This window comes from Rissa tridactyla, chromosome 4 (assembly GCF_028500815.1).
Source record: "Rissa tridactyla isolate bRisTri1 chromosome 4, bRisTri1.patW.cur.20221130, whole genome shotgun sequence".
Classification (NCBI taxonomy): Eukaryota; Metazoa; Chordata; class Aves; order Charadriiformes; family Laridae; genus Rissa; species Rissa tridactyla.
The window spans coordinates 16,975,399-16,989,475 of NC_071469.1; the positions used below are offsets into that span (position 1 = coordinate 16,975,399).

Below are 14,077 nucleotides of genomic sequence, written 5' to 3' on the forward strand. Positions count from 1 at the left end.
AATTGGGCTGCCTTGCTGCACAGGGGTGCTGCAAGGTGCTTTGATGTTAGATGTCATTCAAGAAAGGTATCAAAACTGGATGCATCAAAAGGCCCATTGGGACTTACTCTGTTCTGTACAAGCTGTACTGAGCTCCTGAGTGCTGCTCATGCCCTGTCTTTAGACAAATGCCCATAGTTTAAGACAAATCCTCCCCCTTTAAGCTGTTCATTTCAGGAGGCTCCACAGACCTGCATTTTTCTATCAGAATGAAACTATTTATTTAGTTTGTTTTTATAAGAACTAGTTCTTCAGTTTAGGCAAAATTGTATTTATTTTTTTCCAGTCAGACTGACCAGTAAGGAGCTGGCCCTGAATACTCATTTCTGACAGCTCCATACAAATGCCTCGCTGGAACTGAGATATTTTCCTCTGGTTAATAGCAAAAGATCTCAGTTTTACACCGGGAAAATCAACAGAAAATCCTCTACCAGCTTGTATCATTCTGGCTTATTCATTTAGACTATTTCATTGCACTTTTCCTTAATCAAGGACCTCCTCAGCTCTCCTAAACGTATCATATACAGTGGGATATGTGAATGATACAAGGGTGTGTGCACACCCTGCTCTCGGTAGATGTGGCTGGGAACTGCGTCATTGTCCTCGCTGCAGTGTTGAGACAGAACCAACAAGGAGGTTGCTTTAAGCCAAGGTAATCAAAGCAAGACAAGATGTTTCTAACCAAAGGCAATGGCTGATGCAGGGGCAATACCTGTTGTCTTGCACTAGCAGGTAGACAATGTGATGGCCTTTGAGAAGAACAAAAATACTCAGCAGAAGGCAAACCCCCACACACAGATGCAGCCCACCTTTGTCAGCATCGCCTAGGGAGGCCACGTGACCATAATACGGGAAAAAAATCTCTCACCATATAGCCTGTTTCCAGTGGGTACTCTGTTGCCTATAGCTATGCCAGGACTGGCCCCAGTATGGAAGGAAGTTTGGAGAAAAGGGTCAACTATTAGATTGTAGTCCTTGAGGGATAAGTACTAGTCATCTAGAAATTGTAGCTCCCTGTCTGGCAAGACAGACAACATAAGGAATGGTAGTCTCTGACACAGTTGTGTGCTGCTGTAGGATCTTGGGGCAGAAAGGAAATCAACCCAAAATGCAAGCCTTTCCAAGATTTGGGGGCACGAATGATAAAGTTACAATTATGCACTGCAACCTAGAAGATACAGTCCTCACGGAAGACAACATTAAGACCATTTGACCTTGAGACTTTGCTTTGGTGCTATCAGAAACTATAGCTATGCCAGAAGTCCTCTCTTTTGGGCATCCTCCCAAGGAGATCTTTTTCCTTATCAGAATATATATACCCTGGTCTCCTTGCTGAGCTGGCCTTTGTCTCCAGCCTGCCTGTACAAGAGACAAATGTTCTCTGACTCCTTATGCACAGAAGACAAGTGAAGATTCTCTATTCTAGACTATGTATCTCTGTCTACCCTTTAAAATTATTCAGGGATATCATGCATCTCTACACCCTGTTATGTCTTTCCTCTTCTGCTCAGAAATTTTCTCAGAGATGCAATTTTTAAAATCTTCCCTACAAACCAAGGCAGCAAGAGAAAGAGATCACTTTTGCTTTTGCCTAGTCTGCCCAAATGTGTTCCCCCCTGTTCCCTTACGACCCTTTCTCACTGTTCTGCTCTCACCCTTTCACTCTTGTATACCAATGGTCATTGGTGTTGGTGACAGCAATGACTGGGGTTGGTTAGGAAGAGACAAGATGTTACTCTATAATCCGAAATGCCCTAGAAAAGAGCATATTTTGCCCTCAGTCATTATGGGGCAAATCCACACCACTAGCACCAAGTGCTAAAATGAGAAGGCATACAGCATGCTGCTTTACTCACCTGCTCCACTGCACAATTCTCTGCATAACTTCAGATTTATTTGGATTTTTCAAATCCTACAAAGCTCACAGTGACACGGTTTAAAAGCCAACTCGCCATTTTAAGAGTTCCTCCTTTCACCGTAAAAATGGAATTCCCTTTACTTATATTTCTTTTACCTGATCAAAATTTTCATCCTTGGCCACAGATTTTCTGAACATGAAAATGTTACAGGTTAATATAAAGCAGTTTGTGCCACCTAATGAGTAGAAATGGCTGGTAAGAAACAGATTTTTTCTAAACTCCTGAGGTATTATTACCTTTTGTTATCTTTCAGTCAGGAAAGCAAGCACGCTGTTAGAAAAAATTGCCCTTAATAGTAAGCGATGAGTTTTTGTAAGCCTCGTCAGATTACAAGATTTCCTGGTTCTTGATGAGACTGGAACCCACTTCCAAAGCCCAAAAGGTTGCACTTGAATCATAGAATTGTTAGGGTTGGAAGGGACCTTAAAGATCATCTAGTTCCAACCCCCCTGCCATGGGCAGGGACACCTCCCACTAGATCAAGTTGCTCAGAGCCCCGTCCAGCCTGGCCTTAAAAACTTCCAGGGATGGGGCTTCCACCACCTCTCTGGGCAACCTGTTCCAGTGTCTCACCACCCTCATGGTAAAGAACTTCTTCCTAACGTCCAGTCTGAATCGACCCATCTCTAGTTTTAATCCATTCCCTCTAGTCCTACCATTACCTGACATCCTAAAAAGTCCCTCACCAGCTTTCTTGTAGGCCCCCTTAAGATACTGGTAGGCCACTCTAAGGTCTCCTCGGAGCCTTCTTTTCTCCAGACTGAACAACCCCAACTCTCTCAGTCTGTCCTTATAGGAGAGGGGCTCCAGCCCTCTGATCATCCTCGTGGCCCTTCTCTGGACACGTTCCAGCACCTCCATATCTCTCTTGTAGTAGGGACTCCAGAATTGGATGCAGTACTCCAGGTGGGGTCTCACGAGAGTGGAGTAGAGGGGGAGAATCACCTCCCTTGACCTGAAGGATGTGACATTGTCTGTAACTGCCCATCACCACGACTCAACTTACTCATACCTTGACTGTGGGCAAGAAAGAAAACAAAATGATAATGCAGACAACCCTCTGTGCTTAGGAACACAGATACACCATGAATCAACGCACAGATACTCTGCAGAGACATTAACTTTACTCATCACATATAGCGTGGCTATCACATTGCATTTACTATGGCTGCTATTAACAGAATCAGCGCACGTTTACAAGGCAAACCAGATCTCCAGAAAAGACTCGTCCGTACCACTAAAGTACACACAACAAAGACTTGGTACAAGTGAACGGTAATTTTAGTTTCAGTTACAGAAGACAGAGTTGGACAAGTTTGACTAGTTATTTTGTAGGTAACTGAGTCTTCCCTACACCATACTTTTTGCAGCTCTTCTTCTGCAAGTATAGCTCTGGAGCTATACTTCCGAGTGGTGCTTCACAAGGTTCCTTTCTTGGAAAGGGAAGGAAAGGAAAAGCAAAGCAGGTATGAGACTAAAGCTATTGATCTCACACAGCCAATTTCCACCTTGCCTGCCCACAGCCACAGAACACAAAGTATAAGGACATTCTCGAGAATATATGTTTATGTATATTTTACCTTTTTTTTTTTTCCTTACAGGAAACTTTCAGGATCATTGTTTCTGTGTTCCTCAGCTCACATGAAGTCCTGTAGATTGCTGTATTCCTAGGAAGATGCCTGGGTCCATTTTCACTGGACAAATACGGCTTTGAGTAGTTCAAAGTTTAAATACATACTGGCCTCTTGTGTGCTATGTTGTCACATCATTTAAACTGGCTTCAGCATTTTCTCATTCTTGGAATAACAGGACGACAATACTTGAAGTATGAGGCTAAAAGGAGTAACCCTTCTGTAGGCAAAAAGGACACCTTTTTATTTAAAAACAAACATTACCTCCCCAATCCCAGGTTTTCTTATGATTGATTGTTACACTATTTCAAAACTTTGATCAAAGGCAGACTATTAAACAATTTACCAGTTTTGTTTTTCATGTTAAGAACAAAATATGTGGGTCCAGGTTTCAAATAGGTAAACATTCAACAAATCCTGCTTTGGTGTTTAAGTCAGCCCCCAGTGCTCCTTTCACACCCCAGTGAATCAGCCAAGCTTTGGCTTTGTTTATTTTTAAATGATACAGGCAGCAGTTTCCACCATTTCCAAGTCCGGACAGCTCATTCAGTTACTCAAACGAGGACTAGGCTCTTTAGAAAATCAGTTCACAACTTCCGATTACAGAGGTCATTCTTTATACAGTTCTCTTCTACTCCTGAATAAGTCTGAGATTCTGTCACCCTTCTTCATACGGAGGACTTAATTCCTTGAGGTACTTCTCAAGAAGAGGATGAGTTACGTCTCTCTCTTTTACTTTACTAGTGTTAACAGCAGCAGTCCTGAAATAGTGCAGGTACAAGAGGCCATTTTACGTGTATATGGGTCTATCCATTCTGAACAACACAAATGCCGTATCTTGCTTGCAACGAAGGCTGAACTAGTAGCAATAAACTGCTTCTCTTAACTGACCATATTTGATTTCTGTTTGTAACAGATTGCTGTTATTTATTCTGTATCTATGTTAAATTCAAATGAAAAGGGAGTCTAGTGCAAGAGGCACCTGTGTTATACTTTGTAAATACAGGAACTTAGAAAACCAAAAAACCAAACTCTAGCCAACTTCCAGAGGCTGACAGGAACAATTCTAGGGGTAAACTCTAAAAAAGCACCTTTCCTGATGATTTTAAGATGATTTCTGCTAGTCTAGGAAAGAAAGAGGAAGGTAAAAAAATCAATAAAAATAATGAAAAAAAAATGCAGAGGTTGAAACATTGGCAGCTTTTCCAGTGAGCAAAAAATACCATACACAAACAGAAAAAATAAACACATGCTGTAGTCCACAGGCTAAAGAAGGACTCCAGCACGACAAAGGCTCTGTGCTCCCTTCTCTAGAAGTTAGTGTTCTTATTAACACAGGTGCATTTATCAGATCAGAAGTCCGTGGAAATGGGATGAGTCATGCTGTAAAGTGGATAAGGTATTATTTATTGCTTGTCTAATAAATCTATCAAGGAACCAACCTTCGCTTACCTCTTCAATATTCTAATTCAGGAACAAGAGCCTAACTTAGATACAGAGAAATCTGGTATCTGGGCTGGAAGTCACATTTTCCCCAACAAAACCAAAACACTTCCAACCCAATCCAATTCCTCCCTCCTATCCAAACTGACTCAAAAACTGGGCAGTCCCTTTCCATGTTCATTTCACGGTGCTCATGAATCCTCCCTCATGCTTCTGTTCTTACACCAGCTACTGTGGCACGCTGAGTGGGCATGTGCATATACACACACACTACTGCGGGGGAAACCCAATGCATTTAACAGAGAAGATCTTTCCGCTTGGATCATTTAAGTCTGGCCACACTGCCAGACACAGGCCTCAAAAAGGGGAAGAGTGACTCTGAATGAGCTCTTCATTACCCTGACCTTTGTGATGCTTGAGTGTTTGCTTTCCGTATTCCTCACAGCAGCCTAAAGACCAGTATGACAATAGCGGATGTAGTGAAACCAATCACATCTGGTTTTCCTTCTTTTGAGACAAAAGGAGTCAAAGGTAATTTTCAAGAGGAGGTTTCTGTTGTGCTGTATTAGTTTTGACTTAATTCCTGACAGTCTTCCTTGTGCCCACTTCAGAGGCAAAAAACCGAAGCATGCAAAGGAGAAAGAGCAAAAGGATATATGCAGAATTTTTTCCCTCTGATCTCTGGAGAGAAATGTTGCCTTTGTCTTTTCAGAGGAAAGCAGACACCTTGCAGCTGCTACTTGGACTAGGGGAGTTAAGGTCAGACGTGCCTTGGACCACAAAGCAAGAACTGGGGGTGCTAAGACCCTCTCACTGTAAAAGATCAGGTTCATGACCACCTGAGGAACCTGAACCCGTAAGTCTGTGGGACCTGACAAGATGCATCCCAGAGTCCTGAGGGAACTGGCTGATGTAGTTGCCAAGCCACTCTCCATATTGTCATGGCAGTCAGATGAAGTCCCTGGTGACTGGAAAAGGGGAAACATTGCACTCGTTTTCAAAAAGGGTAGAAAGGAGGACCCTGGGAACTACCAACCTGTTAGCCTCACCTTTGTGCCTGGGAAGGTCATGGAACAAGTTGCCCTAGAAGCTATGTTAAGGCATATGGAGGAGAGGGAGGTGATTCGAGACAGCCAGCATGGCTTCACCAAGGGCAAGTCCTGCCCAAGCAACCTAGTGACCTTCTATGATGGAGTGACTGCATCAGTGGACATGGGAAGAGCTACGGATGTTATCTATCCAGACTTCTGTGAGGCCTTTGACACGGTCCCTCACAACATCCTTCTCTCGCAATTGAAGAGATGTGGATTTGATGGATGGACTATTCAGTGGATGAGGAACTGATTGCAGGTTGCATCCAGAGGGTAGTGGTCAATGGCTCAATGTCCAGATGGAGATGAGTGATGAGTGGTGTCCCTCAGGTGTCCATATTGGGACTGCTTAATATCTTCATCAACAACGTAGGGGGATCAAGTGCACCCTCAGCAAGTTCATGGATGACACCAAGCTGAGTGGTGCGGTTGACATGCCTGAGGGATGAGATAGCATCCAGAGGGATCTGGACAAGCCTGAGAAGTAGGCCCATGAGAACCTTATGAGGTTGAACAAGGCCAAGTGCAGGATCCTGTACCTGCGTCAGGGTAACCCCCAGTATCAATACAGACTGGGGGATGAAGGGATTGAGAGCAGCCCTGCCGAGAAGGACCTGGGGGTACTGGTGAATGAAAAACTGGACATGAGCTGGCAATATGTACTTGCAGCCCAGAAGGCCAACCGTATGCTGAGCTGCATCAACAGAAGCCTGGACAGCAGGTTGAGGGAGGTGATTCTGCCCCTCTACTCTGCTCTGGTGAGACCCCACCTGGAGTACTGCGTCCAGCTCTGGAGCCCTCAGTACAGGAAACATAGGCCTGTTGGAGCGAGTCCAGAAGAGGGCCAGAAAAATGCTCAGAGGGATGTAACACCTCTCCTGTGAAGACAGGCTGAGAGAGTTGGGGTTGTTCAGCCTGGAGAAGAGAAGGCTCCGGGGACACCTTGTTGCAGCCTTTCAATACTTAAAGGGGCCTTATAAGAAAGACGGGGACAAACTTTTTAGTAGGGTCTATAGTGATAGGACAGGGGTAATGGTTTTAAACTGAAAGAGGGTAGATTCAGGCTAGATATAAGGAAGAAATGTTTTACAATGAGGGTGGTGAAACACTGGCACAGGTTGCCCAGAGAGGTGGTAGATGCCCTGGTCCCTGGAAACACTCAAGGTCAGGCTAGACAGGGTTGTGAGCAACTTACTCCAGTTGAAGATGTCCCTGCTCATTGCATGGGTGTTGGACTAGATGACCTTTAAAGGTCCCTTTCAACACAAACTATTCTGTGATTCTATGACAATAAGAAAACTGACACTACCATTTCCCAAAGGAGAAATACCTTTAGTATTGTGCACAGTACTACAGACTTCTCTGCCCCCAAAATTCTGAGATGTATTGAGATCAAAATGTAGGCAGAAGAGCCCTCTGAAGAGTGGCTGGCATGACAGGCTCTCTCCAAGGGAAGAAATGATCCCTGGAAAACACTGGCTATCAACATAATGGATTAAAACCAGTGCAATACAGTGACTTATTTAACTCTACTTCAAGCCTAAGAAGCAACAGGCAGACAAGAGATAAAGACGCAATAGGGAACACAGGAGTTGAGTAGCATGGCCCAGTGGAGAGAAAGGGCCAGGAATGGCAATACCAGAGTCCTTTGCCAGACTGTTTAAGCTTTATCTTCTTAAGTGCTCTGAGCCATATTGCCAGCTCTGGTGCCAACATAGATGTTCATTCTGAATAAATAATTTAGCCTTTCTCTGCATTCAGTTTTGCTATCAAGTGAATAAACCAGACACTGAGGCCCTGCTGGGGATTACACGGTGCACAGGCTTGGGCAGGTCTTCTGCACTGAAGTTAATCATACCCCCTTCTGTGACTTTCACACCATGCCATGAGAACGTGGCATCTGTTGCATTCGGGTACTGAAGCCTGATCTGTATCAGTACTCAGGAGAGTGGACTCTTCTCTTTCCTTGCGTGTAATAGAAGGAATTCGCCTCTTTGTGAATATGTGAAATTCGCTTTTAGACATTAGAAATCAATGCTTGTGTTGTCTAAAGCATGCAGTTCTTTGACTGCCTGTCCCTTACACACAAAGCTGCAAATGCTGCTTTCATTCACCTATTTCTTCTGTGCTTTTGAATGGAGTAATTTTTTTCTTGCAGGACTCTTGAGCTGCCCTACATTATCCAAAGTTGATAGTCACTCTCACAGACATCAGCAAACACACATCTACAGACTTGACAGAAGAAACAAGGTTATCCCCAACGTATCTCAGAAAAAGTGTTTTGTTTTTTCTCCCTAGCAAATGTATAAACCGTGTTTCATATCAAAATAGAAAAAGACATGGGTATGATTAACAAATTGTGAATTTACCATTTCCCTTTGTTTAAAATGGTTTCCAGGGAAAGAATACATCAAAAATAATAGTGCAGGTCCACTTCTAAAACCTGCCAACTCACCAATCAACAGACATACACTTTCTAAGACCACCTGTGTGCAAGGTGCATGTTCCGCCACTGCAGAGACAGCATGAAGTGACAGTGAGATCTTCAGTCTCAAGCTCTTCTGCAACTCCAAATTCACAGGTTAAGGATAAGATTTTCCAAACTTAACTGTAGAGGAAGTGCCTAGAATTGTTAACTACTTTTTAAAGTCATGCAAGTAAATGTGCCACTCTACCATACTTGACTGCTAGGTAGTTGACGTTTCATAATAATTTGACCAAGTCATCTTTATCTGGATCCTTTGGAGAGTCAGACATGTACTTTACCTGGGGACAGCTCTTGTTCTCAAGTGCAATCTTAGTTTTTGTTTTTGTATAACCCTGTGTATCTGCTGATGTCAGAGCACCTACAAAAGGAAAGGGTGTCATTAGTCTGTTACCATAACAAAAACATAAACAGGATAATACTCCTTAAGTATGATGGCCAATGACCAAATGACCAGCGAACAAGCGAGGCACTGAGCTAGGCTCTGCCCTGTTCACAAAGTGTGAAAAAGCTCATGAAACAGAAGACATCACAGTTGGTTCTAAATAAAATCATCTCAAGTTTGTTATATGCTAACCGACCTGGAAAGAGGAATTCAGTCCTCTGGGAAACAACTGTGTTGTAGGCATTAATGCTGTAGTCTCTGGTACAAAGAGGCCTGGGCAGTGAGCTGGAGAGAGTGGATGAAGTGTGCTAGGAATTTTCTTCTAATACAAAAGAGTATCCAGTAAAAAGAGAAGTCTAGTAAGACACATAGCTTAACTTAGTTCCTATTGTAAACTCAGTTTCAAACCTGATTACAGAAGCAGAAGCCCCACTCATCTCAAGTGCTTCTGCGTGGCCAGAGCTCTTTCTGCTAATCCTAAGCACTTAAGACTACCTCTGCTGTCTGAAGAGATCAGAACAGTTGATATAATGTCCTTCAGACCTCAAATTCTATTAAAAAAAAGGAGAGAGAGAGAGAGAGAGAGAGAGAGAGAGAGAGAGAGAAAGAAATATGTTAATTTCAGTAAGGCCAAAGAATAAATAGGAGGATTAGCTCCAAATCTGTTAGACAAAATAATACTTCAAGAGGCATTTGAATATTTTTATCCTGACCAAGTGGCATGCTCTTGCCTGGTATAAGATGACAGCAGTGCTGCCCTCACAACCAGACTGTGCAACTAGGCTGACATTTGCTTTGTACTAGTGAACTGATGCAAAGCAGCCTGATTTTAACAGTCACCACTCTCTCAGGACATTCCACATATGTAGAATGGGAGTGGACAGCAGGCTAAATTTCCTTCATTAGTATAAATCATTCACTTCTACTCAAGTCAGTGAAGCACTGTCAACTAGTATCTGCTGAGCATGTGTGCAAGGACCTCAACGTCAGTATCTTAGAGCCCTTTATACCTTGTTCGTCATAAAGCAATTCTCCTCTAGAAAGTCTCCTTGGACAGGAGGCAACTGATACATTGAACTTCGCTCCTGTATGCACACTCCTGTCAATCATAAACAAATATTCTTCAGCAGATGCACAGGAAGCTGATGACAGAACAAGTAATTTTATTCACTAAGTCAGTTTTGACACTGAAGGGCACGGAACAGTTGAAAACATCATTTATAGGGAGTTCCACTTACAATGTTATTCAGAACATCAGTGGTGCTTTTGTTATTTCTAAGGAGTGCTTAGATGGCATAGTGTTACCCCTTCGAAACAATTGGTAGCAACGGGGAGAACATAGCTAGCAAGGTTTACATAAAACTAACAGTCATGTTATGCTCAAAAGCTTAAGTTTATTGCTCTATTTAATGACTACCACCAGTATTTTTAAAAAGAATGCCAGTTCTTCCTGCTAGCTTCTCACTGAAGGAAATTTTTTAAATACAGCAATAAAATCAAGTGGTTTAAAGATAACACATTTTGCCACACATTCATGCAAACCCTGCTGACAGGATTTTTACAGGTTCATGGATACAGAATAAACACAAAGGATGTTTACTGAAATACTGGGAAACTTTCCCCACAGTGATGAAGTTGTAAGCATAACATTTCAGGCCCTACACCCTGCACCGCACCTACTGACGTCAATGGCAAAACCTCAGTGGGAGCAGGATCAGCCCTTATTGTTCTGAGAGCTGCTTTACCTTCTCCTGATTAGGAAGTGTAGTGAATTCTCAGAATCGCACGCACTAATAGAAGTGGTGGGTTTTGGTTATTGTTACAAATAAAGAGAAGCAAAAATATTTTTAGTATTACAGCTTCTATTCACAAAACGCTCATCTTTCATGTTAACGGTCCTGTGTACCTCCATTTTTCTCTGCTCAGTAAAGCACTTAAACGTGTGCTTACCTCTAAGCATTAAACATCAATGACAGTCTTCACAGCCTGACTGAGGTTTAAAAAGAAAAGCATGGGCAGCAGTCTGTATTACTGAAAAGGAAACACTGCTGCCCAGACTACTGATTAGAATAGAGTAATGATTGTATAAATTTGGTTTGAGGGCAGATTTGTCAAAAAGCAGCCAACACATTCATACTGATTTTTTTTAAAAAGCTGCCTATAGGATTTGCTTTAATTTTAATGAGCACTGGGCACCTGGTCATCCTCAAAGCTTTGAAACAAGTTTACATTCATAGAATACAAGTGGTTTTACTACTACATTTTTAATAAAGATGAATTCAACTCACAAAATTCCTCACCTGATTTCAAACCTCAAATTTCAGGGGAAATTGTATTCAGATTGCAGTTTGATTAGGTAAAAAGAGAAACTTTGCCAAAATAAAATCTGGTTGCAGACTGAGATGCCAAAATATTGACACAGAAAAGGTAAAGCGTGTAGAATTTATGTTTAGATTAACTTCTACTATTCACCTCAGATTCACCTAGCTGTCATAATACTGGAGTACCTTGCTGGTAAGAACTGGAGGTAAGAATTTGACTCAAATCATTGCAATATTTTTTCCCCTTAGTTCTGATAACACTGGTGGTGGACTGCTTTAGAAAAAATAACAAGCAAACATGATGTGCAAAACATCATTTCAATGTGAATCTACTCGAATCTTTCAACGCAGAGGCTCAGGTGGTTTACGATATACACAGTATTCGGTAATTTTATACGTAAAAACAATCAGAAAGAGGCAAAAAGTTACTTTCAAGCTTAGTCAACATACAGCACATTTCAGCATGACAATTCAAAAAGTTTCACACTGTATTTGGATATATTAGCAATGATTTTTTAAAAATAGCAAACTGAAGACGGATTTTTTTCTGATTTTTTTCTTGCTTTTGTAACAAATGAAGCTACTATTCTTATTTACAGTATAAATAAGCCTTTTTTGGTGAAGATTATGTCCTGCCACATATGTTTAAGACAAGGCCTACCTCAGCTCTTAAATGTCAATGCAAACAAGAGCATAAAAGCAATAGCAAAGTAAAATAATATATCTTTCTTTCCAGCTAAGACAACCAGGTTACCATGTGTCTCTTATCAGATCTGAAATATATATGAACGCAGTCAAAAGTTCTCTTGGTTTTAGCCTTTAGGAATATCATGAACACTTATTCTTCTGCTGCTCTAGAAAGCTGTTTTCCGTACAAGCTCATGACATGATGGACAAATTGATATTGTTCACAAGTCTGGATCATTCCTCCCCTGAAAAGGAAAGAAAAAAGGGGAGGGGAAACAGTAGCCTTAGTACATGCAACTAATATATGAGGAAATGGCTTAGCTAACACGAAGCTGGTGTTACACACAAAAGGTATATTCCCAAGCTTCCCAAAATGAGTGAAAAGTGCCTGTTGATCGCAACCAGCTCACAGTCTGACCTCAAGCTCCATTTTGAAAGTCTCTGCTAACCAGGGAGCAGAAGGTAGTCAGAACAGGAATGGCCTTTAGCTTCATTTTTCTGGGGCACAGGCCCTCATCCAGTAAGGCAACACCATCGTCATTTACATTCATACTACCCGAGCACCTATACTCCAAGCACCATTTTAAACACCATGAAAAGCAACCCCTACCCGAAGCTCTAGATGGACAGATGGGAGCAGGGGGAATAAAGAGAGGAGGTAGCTTAGCCAAGACTTCACAGCCGCGCTAGGGACTGAATTCAGCACTACAAAGGGCCAGGCCAGGCCAGCACAGACAACTGATGTAGCACACAACTTCCCCATTCTGCAATGAGGGTTCTTTCCTCTGTGCCACCCCATGCTGTGCTTTCGGCAAGTTCACCAGGGGACTAGGGGATGGCTAGCAGGATTTTGGAACAGACAATGGAACTTTAACAAAAGACAACTCTGAATTGACTGCCACGTACACCTTGATCAATAAGACTCCCAGCACAGAAATCCGTTTTTGTTCAGCTTTTATTTCAGCTTTTGCTGTTCTCTTTAAAAGTGCAAGCTTGAAAGGAAATGCAAGCACGAGAAGAAACAGTTTGCTTTTCCATGTACCATTAGCCTGTGTATTTCTGCAAGTAGCATATTAATCAACATGTGAGTACTACAGCGGGAGACAGAAACGAACAAGGATAAAGCTGTCCATTTTAAGCAGATTTTACTAACACTTAAAATTCAGCTAAGAGTACCTCAACAACAGTGATATGATCTCTTGATAGTCCATTATGAAAATAATTAAACCCCATGGCTCAAATTCACAGAAGGTGTATGCAGAATTGTGCAAGCATTGGTGCTGGTGTACAGATCCCGGGAATCCAGAGCAGAAAGGAAGCTGAAATGACAAGCGGCTTTGAGGAACATGGGAACCCATGGGTAGCCAGTGCCAACCCGACTGTGTCAGTCTGAGGAAGAGCATGTACGGTGCATTCCCTCAGAAATGCTCACATGAGGAAATTAAGGAAAAGTGCTTTCTCTGAGCCAAACAGCTAGCAGACTGCTAACACCCTCCTTTGAAGCCCGCCCTCTTCAATGGGGTCTAGCTTAACAGTTGTGGGTCACACAGTAGCCATACCAGTAAGGGGTAGGTGAGTGTCCAAGACAACCTCCTTGTTCAGGCTCTTACAGTTATTTTGTTAAGTGGCTGTTTGAAATTACACTTAATGAGCAGGGAAGGGCAGGTACCCATGCTTAAACCTCTTATCAATAAGCAACGGTGAGAAACACAGTGCATTTCTAAAAAACCTATTTCCTAGCTGAGCATCTCATCCCCATCTGCTCTACTTAATACAGGCTTATAGATCTGTCTCTGAGCCCTTCTGTGTTGCACCCAGCATCGAAGTATATTTATGTCAGTTCATGACACACAAGGAACATTAGTCATATCTGGCAATTACTCCCCATGCAATTCCATTAACAGTGAGGTTGCACCCTGAAGTTGTAGCAACAGAAGCACTAGGGTAGCCATCAGGTTTCAGGCCACAGGAAATTATTTTCCTTTTTATCTGGTTCCCTGCTATGTAGTGGCTTCCCCTCCTTCCCACACTCATGCCTACCATGACGTGTGCTTGCTGTCCAGGCTTTGGCACAGA

At 42.4% G+C, this 14,077-nt stretch overlaps 1 protein-coding gene across 5 annotated transcripts in view; it reads right to left on the reverse strand.

Moving 5' to 3' along the window:
• Positions 1 to 9,687: 9,687 nt before the first annotated feature.
• The window catches only part of PTPN5 (protein tyrosine phosphatase non-receptor type 5), an 89,753-nt gene continuing 85,363 nt past the window's right edge, over positions 9,688 to 14,077 (reverse strand). For all 5 annotated transcript variants that reach the window (XM_054198909.1, XM_054198910.1, XM_054198908.1 and 2 more), the window contains one exon: positions 9,688 to 12,246. In XM_054198909.1, coding sequence (XP_054054884.1) covers positions 12,153 to 12,246 — 94 coding nt within the window. In that variant the 3' untranslated portion in view covers positions 9,688 to 12,152. The remainder of the gene's footprint in view (positions 12,247 to 14,077) is intronic.